Source organism: Oryctolagus cuniculus, chromosome 10, assembly GCF_964237555.1.
Source record: "Oryctolagus cuniculus chromosome 10, mOryCun1.1, whole genome shotgun sequence".
Lineage (NCBI taxonomy): Eukaryota > Metazoa > Chordata > Mammalia > Lagomorpha > Leporidae > Oryctolagus > Oryctolagus cuniculus.
This window is the reverse complement of record NC_091441.1, coordinates 41,222,891-41,240,174: the sequence shown is the minus strand read 5'-3', so window position 1 is coordinate 41,240,174 and position 17,284 is coordinate 41,222,891. Positions and strand designations below refer to the sequence as shown.

General features: G+C 49.1%; 1 protein-coding gene across 8 annotated transcripts in view; it reads left to right on the top strand.

The window, feature by feature from the left end:
* Nucleotides 1-17,284, top strand: part of FHOD3 (formin homology 2 domain containing 3) — a 485,089-nt gene that overhangs the window by 208,813 nt on the left and 258,992 nt on the right. For all 8 annotated transcript variants that reach the window (XM_070050270.1, XM_017344116.3, XM_017344114.3 and 5 more), the window contains exon 5: nucleotides 1,448-1,553. In XM_070050270.1, the coding sequence (XP_069906371.1) occupies nucleotides 1,448-1,553 (106 nt within the window). The remainder of the gene's footprint in view (nucleotides 1-1,447; nucleotides 1,554-17,284) is intronic.

The window sequence follows — 17,284 nt, the reverse complement described above, 5'->3', positions numbered from 1 at the left end:
CTGCGTCTGCCATCCGTATAATTGGAAAATGCCATCACATCCAAATCAGGGGGTGATTTCATGAAGGGACAGGGGAGTTAGGCCAGTTCCTTGCAATTATTTTTTTTCTCTTTTGGAGATAAACCAGAGTTGCTGACTCGTCCTACAATAATAACCTTTCATTATTCCATTAAGCTTTCTACTACTTACATCACTGAGGTTTTTTTAGTTTGGCTCTGTTGTTACAGTTCAAAATGGATGTTCCAGCCTTATCCTAGATGCACTTGAGACGAAGCACAGTGCAGTTGAGGAAGTCTTCCCATCCCCATGGAGAGAAACAGGGGTGGGGGTATCCCTCCCAGAGCCTGACAGGGCTTGGTGCTGCAGAAAGCTGTGTGGACTTGGGTGAGGCGTGCAGTAGTAGCGTGATCTACGTGGAGTCGCAGCATCTTTCTCTGCAAAGAGCAGGCAGCAGCAGATCAGTGGTTCTTGACTTGGCTGGCTTTTATGATTTCCCGGGGAATTTCACAGCAGAGTGGCGCCCTGCCTCGGAAGTTCTGATCACATGTATCTGCATAGGTCTTGCTTCCTAGGGTCCCTCTAAAGCTCTCCAGGTGGTTGGAATGCAAAGAGTTTGGGGGTGGGGCCAGCTGGGCACCTCTAAATCACCTGGCGATCTTATTAAACAAAGTTGCTGGGCCCCACTGTAGCTTCCTAGTTAGTAGAGCGGAGTATGGATCATGGGTAATTTTTTTTAAACTAGCATTTCCATCAAGTTCCCAGCCACCACTCTTGCTGTGGGCTGGTGGTCAGAGACTTGACTTTGAAGGCTGCTGGATTAGATGACCTGTGAGGCCCTTTCTTCAGAGATGGGGTCTGTAAACACATCCAGATCACGGTGTCCCTGATGGGCACAAGCCTGGTCTCGCTCTGCTTCTTCCTTGCCGTGCGTGCACATGGCTGGGGGTTCGGAAAACGCTGGCTTCTGTGCAGAGGGTGTTGGCAGGTCCTTGTCTTACCCGCTGTGCTCCAGACTGTTGAACACGGGCATGACTTGGAGTCCTCCCCTCTGTAGTGAGCACAGCAATCGAATGTTTCCTGTGGTGAAAAGGCAGCCCGCTTCGTGTGGCCGGCCCCTTGGGACCTGCGGGGGAGCCTGGTAATTTTTGAAGAATGAAAAACAGAACACTGTAAATATTTCTGACAGACCAGGGATTCATGGGCCTTATCTTTATTAGATTGCCCAGAAGGCAATAATTGGTCTTTGGCGACGGCAATGGGGAGGGCTGGTTGTGAAATTCCTCTGGCAAGAGTTAAGATGCCTCATTTGAATAGAGCAGAAATGAGGCTGAGTGGTTGCTCGGGCTCCAAAGGCCTGCACGCAGGTCCAACAGCATGGCCTTGCTGAAGGGTGGATGGGGACAGACTTCCAAGTCATTGATTTCCTTTTTTCCCCCCTTCCTGCCAGGATGACAAGGATCTGGTGCACGAATTCGTCGTGGCAGAAGGTCTGACGTGTTTGATCAAGGTGGGAGCAGAAGCGGATCAGAACTATCAGAACTACATCCTGAGGGGTGAGTCACGGCTGGAGGCAGCCCTGGGCTCATCGTCTGGAACCCCAGCACCGGGGCCTGGACTCGGGTGAAGAGAATAGAGACGCTGAACAGCCAGAGTTGGCCTTTTCAGGCTTTATCCATTCCTCGTGATTAGCGACTGTGTGGCTCCCGCTGGCTTCCCCTTGGCGTCTCTTCCCGGGTATTAAGAACAACAGATGTGCTTCGTGCTAGGGTCTCTGATTTCGTGAGGAAGGGGGCACACTACACGGGCTTGGATAGTGTGCTTTTCAGCAGAAAGCCACCCAAACCCAAAGCCGCCCATTTCTTTCTTGGAAAACATACTTCCTCCGTCCACCTTTCCCAACCAGGTCCTGTTTCTGACTGCAGAGGTCAGACCCAGCACCTGGCATTGTAGATGGTGATTCTCCATCCCTCCATTTCTACAGCAAAGGATGCATGGAATTTGAGGTGCCAATTCCTGTTTAGTTCATAAATTCAATGGTCTTTTTTTATAGTTGTAGTGTTTTTGTATACCTTCAAGTAAGTATATTTGATCCTGTTTTTATTTTTTTAAAAAATGATTAGGCAGGATATTGGACCCTGTGACATCACTGCCTTTAATAGCTTTGATGAAAGAAGAAATTCCATGTTCAGTATTCCAAGTTCAATATTATCTTCAAAGTTATAATTGAAAAAGATTGAGCTTGCAAGAAGTAGAGCGTTTGGCCTACTATCGTCATGCCCCTAGGTGTGTGGCCGAGCAGAGGCTGGTGGCCAGGTGCTAGCTGTGGCTGAGTCAGGACTGTTAATGTCTCTGCTGTCCCCTCAGTGTCCACTCCTAGCCTCACCAACTGCATGGCCCGTGCTCACGTAAGATACAGCAGTCGGAGACCCCCTTCTCTTTCCCTTCAGATGAAGGAAACACATGTGAAACGTGTGCTCTCCCAGCAGGTGCCCACAGCTCCAGCTGAATGAGACAGGCCAACTGGCTACAAAACCTTCAGCTGCTTCACTTTGCCCCAGGAGCATTTCCTGTTGTCCTGGTTATCGTCCAGCACATCCCAGCTCTGAGTCCCCCCACTGCTTCTCCCTTCTCCACGCTCTTGCAGACACATGGGAAAAAAGCAAAAGTGGAAACTTAGTGCTCATTTTAGAAGAATTTTTTGAGGATGTCCTTTTGTGTTGTGTTTGTCCATCTAAATAAATGCTCAATGTGTGTGCGAGAGAGGGACAGCTTCTCAGCCTCTCACTCTGCAGCTCCTCCCACGTGGTGGTATCTGGGAGGCTGGGATTGGCTCTTGTGTCCACCTTCAGTTTTCTCCTGGGCTTGTGGTAGGTCCTCAGTTAAAAGGTGTCAGTAGAGGGACCGGTGTGGATTTCCAGGTAAAGCTGCTTCCTGTGATGCTGGCATCCCATATGGATGCCAGTTCCTGTCTCGGCTGCTCCACTTCTGATCCAGCTCCCCAATAATGGCCTGGGAAAAGCAGTGGAAGATGACCCAGGTACTTGGGCTCTTGCCACCCACATGGGAGACCCAAATGATGCTCCTGGTTTCAGAATGGCCCAGTGCTGACCGTTGTGGCCAACTGGAGCGTGAACCAGTGGATGGAAGATATTTCTCTCTCTGACATTCAAATAACTAACTAAAAAATATTTTTAAAAAAAGTAAGAGAGATGCTTTACTGATGAATTTTATGATTTCTATCTTTAAATGTTAAACATTTTTTATTTATTTTACTTACTTGAAAGGCAGAGAAAGAGCGATAAGACAGAGACAAAGATCTACCATCTGATGGTTCACTCTCCAAATGCCCACAACAGCCAGAGCTGATGCACGCTGTAGCTGGGAGCTCAGAACTCACTCTGGGTCTTCCATGTGGGTGGCAGGGCCACAACTACTTAAGCCATCACCTGCTGCCTCCCAGGGTGTGCATTAGCAGGGAGCTGGAATGGAGGGTGGAACCAGATTGCAAACACAAGCCCTCTAATATGGATGAGGGTATCCCATGCAGTTGCTTCAGCACTGCACCAAATGCTGATTCCTAGTTTAAACATGTGTGTGGATGCTGTTGTGGTATGTGTAGATGTGTTAACTGTCTGCTCAGACCTGCTGTCTTACATACAGATGCAGCCACATTGTTGGGTGGAAGAGACAGGTGCAGGCCTGGATTCTCATCCTCATGTCTACTTTGAGGCTGCTCCAGCACCTGGAATAGGGGAGCATGCAGAACTACTCATGAGGGTGGAAGAACTTGCATTAGTTTATTTTCCACATCGCTCATAATATGGACATTCATGAGTTGAGTCACATAACAGGAGTGTACTTAAAATTGTCTAGCTCTGAATAGTGGGTCCAAACTGACAATATGTCTTTCTTTAATATTTAGAGTATATATCTTTTAGCTTTACCAAAAAAGGAAGTCATCCCCAAAACACACAGATAGTAGAACTAATGCTATAACCATAGGTAAGTTTCTTTATTCCTCTTGACCTTCCCCTGGGAACATATTGTGCATTTCTGTAGCGTGGGCCTCAGTGTAAGTGTCCATGCAGGGGTTGGGGAACATCTGGTCTCCAGGCCATGGAACGTCTAAAATATCATTTGGTGTGGCTTGGCCAAGGCAACCGCAGGTGAGACTTGAAATTCAAAAGATCAAAGGCTGATCTTTAAGTTGATAATGGTGTGTGGCCCGTGAATGATGTTATTAACATACAAGTGGCCCCTGATCTACACCAAAGTCTAGGAGATGGGGTGGCTCTGCCAGCTGTAAAGTTCTATCAGAATTTTATCCACTGATCCCCTGGATTAGAATCAGATCATGTGACCACTGGTAGCTGCAAGGGAGGCTGATGAAAGGAGTGCTGGACTTCCTGAACTGGACAGAGGAGGCAGCCAGAAAGGCATGGCTTTGGGTCTGGCAGTTTTCAGGAGGGGAGAAAGGTCAGCACAGCTGACAAAGCCCTTTCGTACTGAGCAGCAGGCCCTGTTTCCCCATGGGCAGCCTGTGTGCTACTAAAAGAATCCGGGTACTGGGGGCAGGTGAAGCTCAGTGGCTGCAGAGTCCCACATGGTTAATGGTGCCCATCCAATGAAAGATGGGGTTGAGATGGGGGCTGCACCTAGGTTGCCTGCCTTTGTGAGTGTTTATCATGCAGCTTACAGTCATTTACAAATTCTGATTTGCACAAGGAAGATGCCAAAGGCAGCTACTGATTATTAAGTATCAGAATGCCCTTTATGCTCCTCCTTGGTCCATGCATGAAATGCCAGCAAGCTGAGGCCCTGTGGCAGATTGTTCATAAAATGCAAGGAGGCTGGCATTTCCATCATCATCACTAGGGCCTTGCCTTCATATTTTGCTTTCTGGTAGTATCCGTTCACTGGGGACCATCAGGTTCACTGTGTGTTACCTAGAAATCGAGTAGTGCCCACTGCCATTTGGATTCCTGAAAGCAGAAATGGGTACCTTTGCTCACTTGTACTGTATCCTCTAAGTCTTATGAGAACTGTGGGAACCAGGGCACTGTGCTCCAATCATCAGTGCCTTTTTTTTTTCTTCTGATGTGTCTGACCAGAGCCCATGCCAGGGAAGTAAATGGCATGAGGCATATTGATGGCAGATTCTTGGGGTGCGACTTTTTTTTTTTTTACACTAGGAAACAGACTTTTTTTTTTTCTGGTCCCTGTGTTGAATCGTCTGTTTGTGACTTTGAAGACCTCTCATGAAAGCTTCTTTGAGGTTGTGCTTAGCGGCCATGGGCCCTGCAGGAAGAATGAGTTTTACACTGTCCCTTTGTTTGTTGACTCGTGTTTTAGCCATTTTTCCTTGACTAAATCATAGTGAAGCCAGGTACAGTTCATGTGAGAGAGAAAGGAGGGAGAGAGCATTGGGAAAAGGTCTGTGGTTTTGTTACAGGTTCCCCAGGGGTACACACAGCCCTCCACACTGGGTGGCTCAGGGAGGGTCACAAGGCAGAGGGAGACAGAGACCCTGGGCACAAACCTTCATTGTGGTTTCCGAGGGATGGATGGACAAGGCAGGGCCAGCAGGCCTGGAGTTGGCTGCGTTGAACAGTTTCAGCAGGCTCTGGGGCCTGGAGATGTCCCTGGAGCAGTCACGACCAGTGTTGGGTAGTCTGGGATGTGGGGGCCCAACACGGCAGGTCCTTAGGATTGTGGACTCAAACCCCTGAGCTGTTGGAGGAGGGGGAATGGCTTCCAGCGAGGGCTTCCAAACCAGGGCACAACAGCACTGAAGACACGCACCCTCCCTGCGGAACTCTGCTCTGTGTGATCAGGTGTGGGTCCAATGGGCACGAAGGCAACCGGAGCTAGCACAGAGCCCAGACCTTTCCCGCATCTGCTTTGAGAACTCTCCTAATTTATCTTTATTTTTTGTACTCAGCCCTCGCTGAGCATTTTTTATTTGAAAGGCCCAGGCATCATTTGCTCTGAGTTGAGCCGGTATCTGCTGAGAGGTAAAGACAGGTTGAGTTACAGAGTAGCCAAGGGCTCTCCAAAAATGTGAGCCTGCTGCTGGGAAGAGGTCTTAACTGCACAACGTGTAGAAATAATATTTATCTGACGTATTTTTCTTGGATGGGTAGAGCTAACGATTTAAAGTTTTTCAGAATAGCCAGCATTTAATAGAAATCTACTGTGAGATTTTGTAGTATCTCATATTTAGTCTGATGGACAGAGGGCCTGGAACAGCGTATTCCTGGGAACTTAAGCTTTCCACAGTCACCCTGAGCCCTTGCTAAGGACCACGGACTGCAGGGAAACCAAGATGTAGCCTGGCCCTGAGGCAGGTGCCCAGCAGGTGTTCTGTGTAGTGCATTCACATGTCGTTTTGCACGTGTCATACATGTTTAGAAATGTTGCTTATAGCTGGTCTGCTTTGAGAGAGGAAAGGGGGAGGAGATAAGTCAAGCCAGCAAGAGCAGCTGCTCTCCCTCACAGAAAGCTGCCTCTTCTGGGCCAGTTTCCCAAGGAGAAGGTTGGGTCTGTCATTTCACCTAAAGCCCAAATACCAATTAATCATAAAACACCTCAGCTGTGAACAAGGCTATGGTAGAAGCTGGCTAAAATTTTTTGAAACTCATCTAGTGCAAGCCTTTCATTTTAGAAGAAAACTGTAGATAATTTGTTTGTCCTATCATGTTTTTAAGAATGTGGCTGCTAACATTTAAAAGTTAGGATATTTGACATTTTTAAAATTTAGATTTCTTCTTTGGAAAAATAAAAGCCAGAGTTAGCTATATTCACTCTAGGAAAAAAAAAACACCTAAATGTCACACTGGTCAGGGGATTCCTTTATTCATCTATTTTTAAAATATTTATTTATTTGAAAGGCAGAGTGACAGACAGAGGGTGAGACAGATCTTCCATCTGCTGGTTCACTCTCTAAATGGCTGCAAGGGCTGGGGCTGGGCCAGGCAGAAGCCAGGAGTCTAGAATTCTATCCAGGTCTCCCACGTGGGTGGCAGACGCCCAAGCATTTGGGACCACCTTCCACCACTTTCCCAGGTGCATCAGTAGGGAGTTGCATCACAAACAGAGCAACCTGTACTAGAACAGGTGTTCTGCCATGGGATGCCCGGGTCACAAGTGGCAGCTTAACCGGCCGTGCCACAACATGGGCCCCGGAGGGACTCCTTGATGGGACTCAGGACGTGTGATTAGATGGTGGATGGCTGCACCTAAATTGCCGGAAAGAGAAAGTTTGAGAGACAGCCCAGAAAGGAATTTGGTGATTATAGAGAGGAGGCAGAGGCACAGCATGACCCAGTGGTGGTTAAATCCAAACCCTGCATCCCAGGAGGACTGAAGTTTGAATTCTGGCATTTCGGAGTGGAAGTCAGGGGCAGACCTCTGAGAGGAGAAGAAGGGAGGGCACCACACTGACCCCAAGGAGAGGAATTGGGAGCAGGTAGAGAGCTCGTTGCTAGATCCTTGGTTCACATACTGCCCACTGAATGGCCCGGCCTGGCTCGCCTCAGTCTGCTGGCATGGTCCTATGTCCCACCCTGCTGGCTTGAACTCACTCACTCACCCCTGCCTCTTGCTGGGGGATTTTCTGCACTTGGTCTGGATGTTGGGGGTTCGTCACCTTAGGCTGGTTAGGCTTGGGTGTGGATGACGTGGATACATGGCTCTGGTTACAACAGTCCCTGCCACTCCCTGCTTTGTTATCCTTGGGCTGCTCTACTTGCTGTTGATGCCTGTCTGCCCATAGGCAGGGCCCTCTAATGACGCCATGACCTGTGAAGTGAGACTTAGTTACCTGAAGTGGAAGAGCCAGCTTTATAGCTGATGTCATTGTTACTTGAGTGACTTGATTCTTAAGTCCTGCATACAGTATTGTGTGTATGTGTGTGTGTGTGTGTATTTTATCCTCTTCCCCAGCGTTTCTCAGAATATGCAACACTCAGCACTCTTTCGCCTGTGCCTCCTCCCTACCCCAAACCTTTCTGTGATTATCTAAGGGTGGAAAATCTGTCACCTCAGGGACAGTGGTGTCCCGTGCTCTTGGGAAGCAGGCTGGGAGGAGGTGGAGCCACCGAGTGGGGCTGGAGTGTGTTGATAAGAAGATTCTGGTTAGAAACTTTGCTACCCTGGTTGAAGCTGCAGTTTGGTAACAGCAAGGCTTTCCTCTCCATCCTAAGTTGTGGACCTCAGAACCCACCCTGGAAAGTCCTTGTTATCCGCTTACCACATGTGGGGCCAGAGAATGGGAGTGTCAGAGCCCATAGCCTAAAGGTGGCCTATGACAGGTGTGTCCAAAAAGGAGACTCTAGAAATGAAGTGATGCTGGCATTTTTCTTAAAGCAGAAATAGCTTTTATATCTTCTTACAGTGTAAGTTGTCTGAAAAGCAAAAGGCCTAAAAAGGAAATATATCAAAGCTCCCGTAATTCCACCACAGAGACAAAGTACATGCATACATGCTGGGGTTCACGGAGCCATCCTTACATATGTGTTGGCTGTGTCCTCTGGAAGGGAGTGGGTTAACAGTGGACCTTGGAACTTAGACTGTGTGCCTAGCTCAGCTCTGTGCTCTCTCTTAGTCCGCAGCGCAAGTGTTTAGTTTCTTTAATCTGCAGTTTCCTCTTGGTGAAAGGGAGATGATATCTGGTGTGCTGTGCTGTGTCAAAGGATGCCTAGAAAGCGCCCAGGGAAGGACTGGGCTACAGCCACGGTGATTATCATTGGCAGTGATCAGTGCTGGAAGCATCTGTTATGGGCTGAAATGTGTCCCCCCACCAAGCCCATGGGCTGGAATCCTGTCTCCCCAGTACCTCAGAAAGTGACTGGATTTGCAGACGGGGGTGGGGAGAGGGTCTTTAAAGCTGTCACTAAATTAAAATGAGGTCATTAGCATGGCTGCTAATCCCAGATGACTCACTGGAGGAGGAAGTTAGGACATGGACCTGAAAAGAGGGGAGACCGTGTGAAGCCAGAGGGAGACAAACTAAGGAGAGAGACCTCCTGAGAACCCAGTGCTGCCGTCTTGGTCTTGGACTCCCAGCCTCCACAGCTATAGGAATTAAACCTGTGCTGCTTAAGCTGCCTACTCTGGGGTGTTTGCTACAGCATCCAGAGAAGACTAATACACATCCTTGTACCAAATCCTCTGGGAGTTACCTGGTTATTAACTGCTATAGAAGTCCTAGGGATGGAGTAGTTGAGTTAAAAGGTACACATATGCGGTGTTTGCAAGAAAAAGCTATGTGTTGATTTCAAAAGTTATTTTGTATCCATTAATCTTAAAAACATTTATTTTCATTTTTTATTGGAAAGCCACAGAAAGAGAGGAGAGTGCATTTCCATCCACTCATTCATGCCTCTCAAGTGCTTGCAAGAACCAGGGTTGGGCAAGGCCAAATCCAGGAACCTGGAACTCCATGCAGGGTGGCAGGGACCCAAGTACTTGAACTGTCACCTGCTGCCCTCCCATTAGTAGGAAGTTGGATTGGCGGCAGAGTAAGCAAGACTCAAGCCAGGTACCCAGTATGAGGTGTGGGTGTCCCAGGCAGTAGCTTAATCCTGCCTCCCCGCCAGTACACTTGTAATTCCATTTTTCCTGGGACTTTGTGAAGTAACCTCATACTCGATCCCTGTTGTGGACTGAATCAGTGCCTTGTAAGAGGCTGCATGAGGTGTGTGCTTGCGCCAGCACCCCTGTCCCTGCTCATTTCCCCAGGCCTGGGGTTATCCCTGTCATTCCTGGGAAGTAGGGCACGCTTACTCCTACCAGTGAACATTACAGTCATTTTAAAATAGCAGTTTGTAATTTGGGTTGTCCCTTGAGTTAACTTTTTCACTTAATTTGGGAAGAATTGACATCGTTGCTTGAGAATTCACAACTACTGTCTGTGTACACTTCTGACTCCTGAGACAAACGCTTTTCCAGAATTTTTTTGGGGGTTTTATTATATTTACTTGAAAGGTAGAGTGTGGGCCCTGCACTGTGGCATAGCAGGTAAAGCCCAGCCTACAGTGCCGGCATCCCATATGGGCACCAGTTCGAGTCCCGGCTGCTCCACTTCTGATCTAGCTCTCTGCTATGGCCTGGGAAAACAGTAGAACATGGCCCAAGTCCTTGAGCCCCTGCACCTGCATGGGAGACCTGGAAGAGGCTCCTGGCTTCGGATCAGCCCAGTTCCAGCCGTTGCGGTCATTTGGGGAGTGAACCAGTGGATGGAAGACCTCTTTCTCTCTCACTGCCTCTCTGTCACTCTGCCTTTCAAATAAACAAATCTTAAAAAAAGTGACAGAGAAGGAGAGGCGTAGAGATAGATCATTCATCCTGTGGTTTACTCCATGGATGGCTGCCATTGCCAAAGCCAGGAACCTGGAACTCCATTCAGGTCTCCAACATGGGTGGCAGGGTCCCAAGTACACAGGCCATCTCCTGCTTTCCAGGCTCATCAGCAGGGAGCTGGATCAGAAGCAGGGAAGACCAGACTTGAACCCACTGTGCCACGATGCCAGCCCCTGCATCTGATTTTTGGGTGCGATTTGATATATCTACTTCATCTTCCGTGGAGCGTATCATGTGCGTCCCCCTAAGGCGTTTTTGTATTATCTTTTCCTGTTTGTTCATTTTTGGATTGGGCCAACTCTTTCCCTAGTGATAGAACTGGAGGACAGACTGCTGTCAGGGACTGCTTGGGGTCCTTAGTTGTAGTAAGCCGTGGAGAAGGCATCGCAGCTGCTGTGAGCATGCAGGAGAGAGTGAAACACGCTCCTCCTCTGTGTTTACACAATTAAAACTCATCCTTTCCACATGTGGATGATGAACGCAGCTGCTGGAGACTGACCGCTGGGGGCTCTTGCAGGTAGCTGCTAGCACTCACCAGCTGTGGGCTGGGGAGGGCAGGAGGAGCGGGGCCTCCTGGAGCTGTCCTCTCCACGTTTGCCTTTTCTCTCCCCCATGTCCCAGTGTCTCTGTGTCTGGCCTGGCCTGGCCTTTCTTGCACCCTCCTTGGCACACTGTCAGGGTATGGCCTCTGGGTGGGACAGGCACACCGTGGAGGAGTTTGGTTAGGGCAGGGAGTCCAAGACCTGTGCTGTGTAGGTGGGGAGAGGGGGCCAAGTAGCTCCTGCTGCTGTTTCCTGGGGGTTCACAGTGACAGAAGTGCTCCGCCCTACCCCGGCATCCTCTGCCCTCTCAACACCCCATTACCACTTCTGTCCCCAACCTGGCATCAGGGCTATACCTTCTAAGGCCCAAAGTCAGGGACCTGTGCTTGAGTCCTCCTTCTAGCTCCGTTGACATCAGGGCAGTTCATAGCTCTGCCTGGGCCTGTCTACACCGCAGGAGGCTGTGCACTTCCCTGGCTTTTCTGCTTTGTCTTCTGCAGTACTACATTTCCCAGAGCAGGGGTTAGCCCAGTGCTCCCCGTGGGTCGGCTACAGTCTCTGGTGTATCATCATGGATGTGTTGAAGTTGGTCAGGAGTGTTTGGTTTGTGGGGTCTCATTTCATTTGTGCATCTTATTGGTCGTACAGGCAGATTTTTTTTTTTTTGACAGGCAGAGTGGACAGTGAGAGAGAGAGAGAGAGAGAGAGGAAGGTCTTCCTTTTTCCATTGGTTCACCCTCCAATGGCCACTGCGGCTGGCGCACTGCAGCCGGTGCACTGTGCTGATCCGAAGGCAGGAGCCAGGTGCTTCTCCTGGTCTCCCATGCGGATGCAGGGCCCGAGGACTTGGGCCATCCTCCACTGCCTTCTCGGGCCACAGCAGAGAGCTGGACTGGAAGAGGAGCAACCGGACTAGAACCCGGTGTGCCAGTGCTGCAGGCGGAGGATTAGCCTATTGAGCCGCGGCGCTGGTCCATACAGGCAGATTTGTGGGAGGATGGTGTGGAGGCTTCTGCATGTGCTAACTGGCCTGAATGATCAGTGCCCGTGGTGTGTGCCCTGTCAGCCCACAGCACTGTGTGTAGGCAGGCAGTGGGTCAGGTGGGCAAGGAGGCCCCTGCCAGGGGAAACGGGATGCTCAGAGCCAGGTCATGACCTTTGATGGGGCACAGTGCCCAGTTTTCCCTGTGTCTTGAGGTGAGAGGGGCAGGCATCATCCGTGACCCTGAGCTCCTTGCCACGTCCGGTAGCAATGAGACATCTGCCATCAGTTCCAGCTTCTAACTCTGGCTTTCAAGATAATTTTAGTTTTCCCTCTCACTACCATCCAAGGTTTTTTTTTTTTTTTTTTTTTTTTTTTTTTTTTTTTTTTTTTTTTTTAACTATAATTGGAGACTGTTTCTGGGCAACTTTAGTCACCATTCCTTTCCAGTATTAATTTTTCTAGAGTAAAAATTGGTTATTATTAATTATATATTGGTTATTATTGGACAAAGCAAGCATTGAGTGCTAGCGGAACTGTTTGATGTAACGCAGTCATTGCAGGGAAATATGCAGCGAGGTGTACCTGGAAAATGTTATCTCCAACCTGGAGCCCTGGGAAGCTGAGCCCTGTGGAGGTGCTGATATTGGACCCTTCTAAACCCACAGAAATGGTAGTCATATGGTTTAACTTAGTGTCATTACCATAATTTAATCTTAACTTGACTCATTCCTGGACCCAGTAGATGCTTCTTAAAGCTCCCTCTGAGTTCTCTATAGATCACTTCTCTGTAGAAACTCAGGCCAACTTGCTGACAAAAACGTCCTTGCAGCATCGTGCCGTCACATCTCTGAACACCTCCTCTTGAAGAACCATGCCTAGCTCACTCTTGGACAGAGGGCCTTCTCCAGAATCTTCATTTCTACTTGAAGGCTCTGTGTCCTTCCTTTTATCTGAGGCAAGAAGCAAGAAAGAAAAACAGTTATTTGGCCATTCCTGCACAGAAAGTGTGGAATTTTCCACCACCACATCTCACTGCTGTGTGTTCATCGGGAATTTTTCCGCTTTACTCACACCAGGGATGCCCAGCCTTGCTCTGTCCTCTGCTCGCTCAGTAGTCTTTTCCAGAGGAACCTCTGGCTAGGTGCACCTGCAAGCAGGGTCATTATTTCCTTGACTTTCACATGGTCTGCTTTTACGGGCTGCTGCTTACAAATCCAGGCTTAGGATACAACAGAATGTCTTAGCAAACTTGAGATGGTTTTCTTGGCTGGGATTTGCTAGGGAATCAGCAGCTGGGATGTTCATAGATTGCTGCCTTTTGGAGTCTGCAGGCCTTAGGTGGCTGGGGTCAGCCTCCTGACAGAGCACTGCTCTTTGCCTGCTGCCGTGGCTTCCTCCATCATCGGCATGCCCACGACCCCCAGCCCAGGTTACTCTGCGGTGCCTCAGACCTGTGGAGCCAGCTGTGGCCTTGGTCTCTTCTCTCCATCCCAAGCACCATGTCTATGAACCTGAACCTGAACCTGGAGTAACCATACCCTGGCCACCACCTGACAGCTTTGTTCATCATCTCAGCTGAAGCACAGCCATCTCCACATTCAAGTCGGCCACCCCTTTCTTCCACTCATTTTTTGTTATCAGTGATGAAATTTGAGTTTTGCTACCCTTCTCTTTCTCTTAAGTCCTTTCATTTCTTTTCATTCCTAGTTCTAGGGATTTTTTTAAAAGATTATTTATTTTATTGGAAAGGTAGAGTTAGAAGGAGAGACAAAGAGAAAGATCTTCTATTTGCTGATTTACCCTCTGACTGGTGACAAGATCTGGGACTGACTAGGCCAGGCAGAAACCAGGAGCCAGCAGCTCCATCTGGGTCTCCCACATGGGTGGCAGGGGCCCAAGCACTTGTGTCCTCTTTATACTTTCCCAGGCTCATTAGTAGAGATCTGGATCAGAAGTGGAGCAGCCAGGACATGAACTGATGCTCATATAGGATGCTGATGTTGCAGGTGGTGGCTTGATGTGCGGCGCCACAACGCCAATCCCTTCCAAGTTCTAGTTTTTTAGTTTAGACTGTTATGTACTACTTCCTCATCTGCATGGTCAGCCTCCTCACCAGTCTATGTGCTTCCTTTTTATTTATTTGTTTGAAAGTCAGAGTTACACAGAGAAGGTAAGGCAGAGAGAGAGGTCTTCCATCTGCTGGTTCATTCCCCAATTGGCCACAGCAGCTGGAGCTGAGCTGATGTGAAGCCAGCAGCTTCTTTGAGGTCTCCTGCATGGTTGCTGGAGCCCAAGGACTTGGGCCATCTTCTGTTTTCCCAGGCCATAGCTGAGAGGTGGATCAGAAGTGGAGCAGCTGGGACTCCAATCAGAGCCCATATGGGATTAGGGTTAGGGTTAGCCACTGCAGGCTACGCCACAGTGCCAGCCCCAGTCTCTGTGGTTTCATCCCTGCCTCCTGTTGCACCATTTTGCACCCTGTTGTGTGGATTGTCCTTCTGCCTTGCTGATCTGGTCTCTGCCAGCCTTGGTGCAGACCTTCAGTTGGTGCTGTCACCCTCAGGATGAAGTCCTGGCCCTGCCATGTTGGTAGAACTTACCTTGGTCTGTCCAGTGTCCTGTAGCCTCTTCCCTTGCTGTCCCAGGAAGGACTGTGTTCTCCTCTGCAGACCTTGGCATCTGCCTGTGAGGCCCTTGCTCTTCTCTCTTTACCTGGTTCACGCGTTGTCCTTTGCATCTCTGCTCATCTCTCAACGTGGAGCTCAGATACCACAATCTCTGGGAGACATTCCTGGCCCCCCACTAGGGTGGCTGTCTGTGCACCCCTTCTACTTGACTTTAATCGCTGATAATAAATATCTGTTGAACATCCCTGGTGAGCCAGAGAGCCCAAGCTGATTCCCTGTCCCATGCTTGGCTGCGTGCGTGCATGGTCCAGCCTGTGATGCCCTTAATGCGAGGCATGCTTTTAGAGCTCCGTGAGGCTTGGCTGAGTGAGGGAGTGGAAGGATGCTAGAACATCTGCAGGGAAAGGGCTATTGCGGGAGCCAGAGTCACTGATGGGAAGTGTTAGCCCACCAGATCCTGCTTCTGAAGTGCTACGGCACAATCCAGTTTGTTTCTGGTACTCTGCAGAAAGTGCTAAGTGGCTAAATTTTCTTTTTTGACATTTTTAAAAGACATTTATTTTAAATGCAGACTGACAGAAAAAAAAAAAAAGATCCTCAATCTGCTGGTTCACTCCCCAAGTGGCTACAACAGCTGTGGCTGGGGCAGCCTAAAGCCGGAAGGCAGAAACTCCATCTGGGTCTCTCATATAGGTGACAGGGGACCAAGCTCTTGGGCCATCTTCTGCTGCTTTCCCAGGTGCATTAGCAGGGAGGTGTATCAAAAGCAGAACAGCTGGACTTGAACAGGTGCTCCGACAGTTACTCTAATATGAGATGCTGGGTCATAGGCTGCAGCTTAACCCATTGCACCACAATGTCAGCTCCTCTTTTTGGTATTTTTGGTAGCTCATAAGATCAACATGGTATATATCCCGATTGTAAGTACATCATGTGTTCTACAGATTAAATACACCATGTATGGATTGTCCCATATCACCTGTTTTGTATGTAGAGGAGCTAGTTGCCACCTTTGAAACAGATGGACGAAGAGTTTCTGGGTGGCACGGACAGTGCCATCCCAGCCTTTGTAGCCCCAGCACCAGTCTGCTCCTTGGTGCCTCTTCAATATTCAACAGAAAGTTGGTGGGAAATAGAGTGTGTGAGTGGGAGGAGAGCCCTAGAGCTGAGTGGTGGAGCACAGTGTTGGTCATCGTCAATGTTTTATGAGGGAGTGTGAGCAAGCACAGACTTTATGCTCCGGACTGCACATGCAGAATCGGTGTGAGCAGGATAGGATAGTTATAAATGCTGAAGCATGATTTAGAAAATTTTCATGGGATTTTCTGTATCCTCATGGTAAATCTATTATCTAGTTATCCATTGCTTTCTTTTTAAATTTTTTGATTATTTTTTGAGAGGCAGGCACACACACCTACACACAGACACACACACACCTGCTGGTTGACTCCCCAGATGCCTGTAAGAGCTGGTACTGGACCAGACCACAGCTTAGATGCAGGAACACAATCCAGGTCTCCCATGTGGTCAAGAACCCAACCACATGAGCCATCACCAGTGCCTCTCAGGGTCTGCATCTGCGGAAGCTGGAATTGGGAGTGGAACCAAGGCACTCTGGTATAGAGTATGGACATCTCAAGTGGTATCTTAACTGCTGTGCCAAACATCCACACCCCTTGCTTTCATTACCCTGTCTCTTTTACCTCCAGCTCCTTAAAACCCAGTCTCCAAAGCCAGTCACCTGCTGGGTTAGTCCAGCTCACTTCCAGCCCCAGTTTCTCCACAAGGAATGGTACCACACAGTCTCCTAGCTCAGAGTCATTTCTGTTTGCAGTCTCCCTGCTGGAGTGACCTGATTATTCAGGAATGAAGGCCATCCTCTTTGCCTTGTCCAGCAGCCCTGTCATTCCAACGGGACCTGAACTTGCAAGGGCTTCAGTTGGGGATGGATTTAGATATAGTTAGATCAGGAAGGGATTGTTTCTGGGGCGGGGCAGGGAGCAAAACTCTGGCTTTCCAAGGTGGGTTAGCACTGAGTGAGAGTGAGAGGAAAGTGGTTTTTGACTGAAGACAAGCTCTGAGAACAGAGTTGGAAAATCAGTTTATTTCTCTTGCCAACACAAACCGATCGGCAGTGCCTTTCTGGAGCAGTCTGCGGTGGATTCTGAAGCCACATCCAGCCTCAGCAGGAAGGAGCGCCACAGCCGCTTAGGGATGTCTGTCAGCAGTTAGACTGGGGAGTGAGGGTGGGAGCACGGTACATGGTATTTAGTTCTTTTGGGGAACATGGGGCGTTTGCAGAACGTGTGTTGAGGTGAGTGACAGCTAGCGTCCTCCAGCCACAGAGCTCACTGGCTTTGCATGGGGAATGCTGCGGCCCCAGGCTGTGGGGCTTGGGGATGGTGCTACTGGAGGGCCTTTTAGTTCCCCTCCAGCTCTAAGAGTCTATGATTTTAAATAAAATGCATGAGCAGAAGGGACGAGGGCAGCTGTTTGTCCCTCCTTCTGCGTGTTCTGTGTTAGTTGCTGTGGAATCTCTATTGGCCACCAAGCACATCTTGTCCTGTTTTAGCTTCAAAGGTGGCCATTTGGTTACCTGAGTCATTAAGAAGGAAGATGAGCTGTCTGTCCTTAGCCATTGAGCAGCCAGCGTTCATGTTGAGCTATAGTATTTTGCAGAATTGGGAGGTTGACTCTTGATTGGTTCATAGTCATAGGTGAAGGATGAGGCTAGGGACCTGGGAGACAGTGGCAGGTTGCTGCTTCCC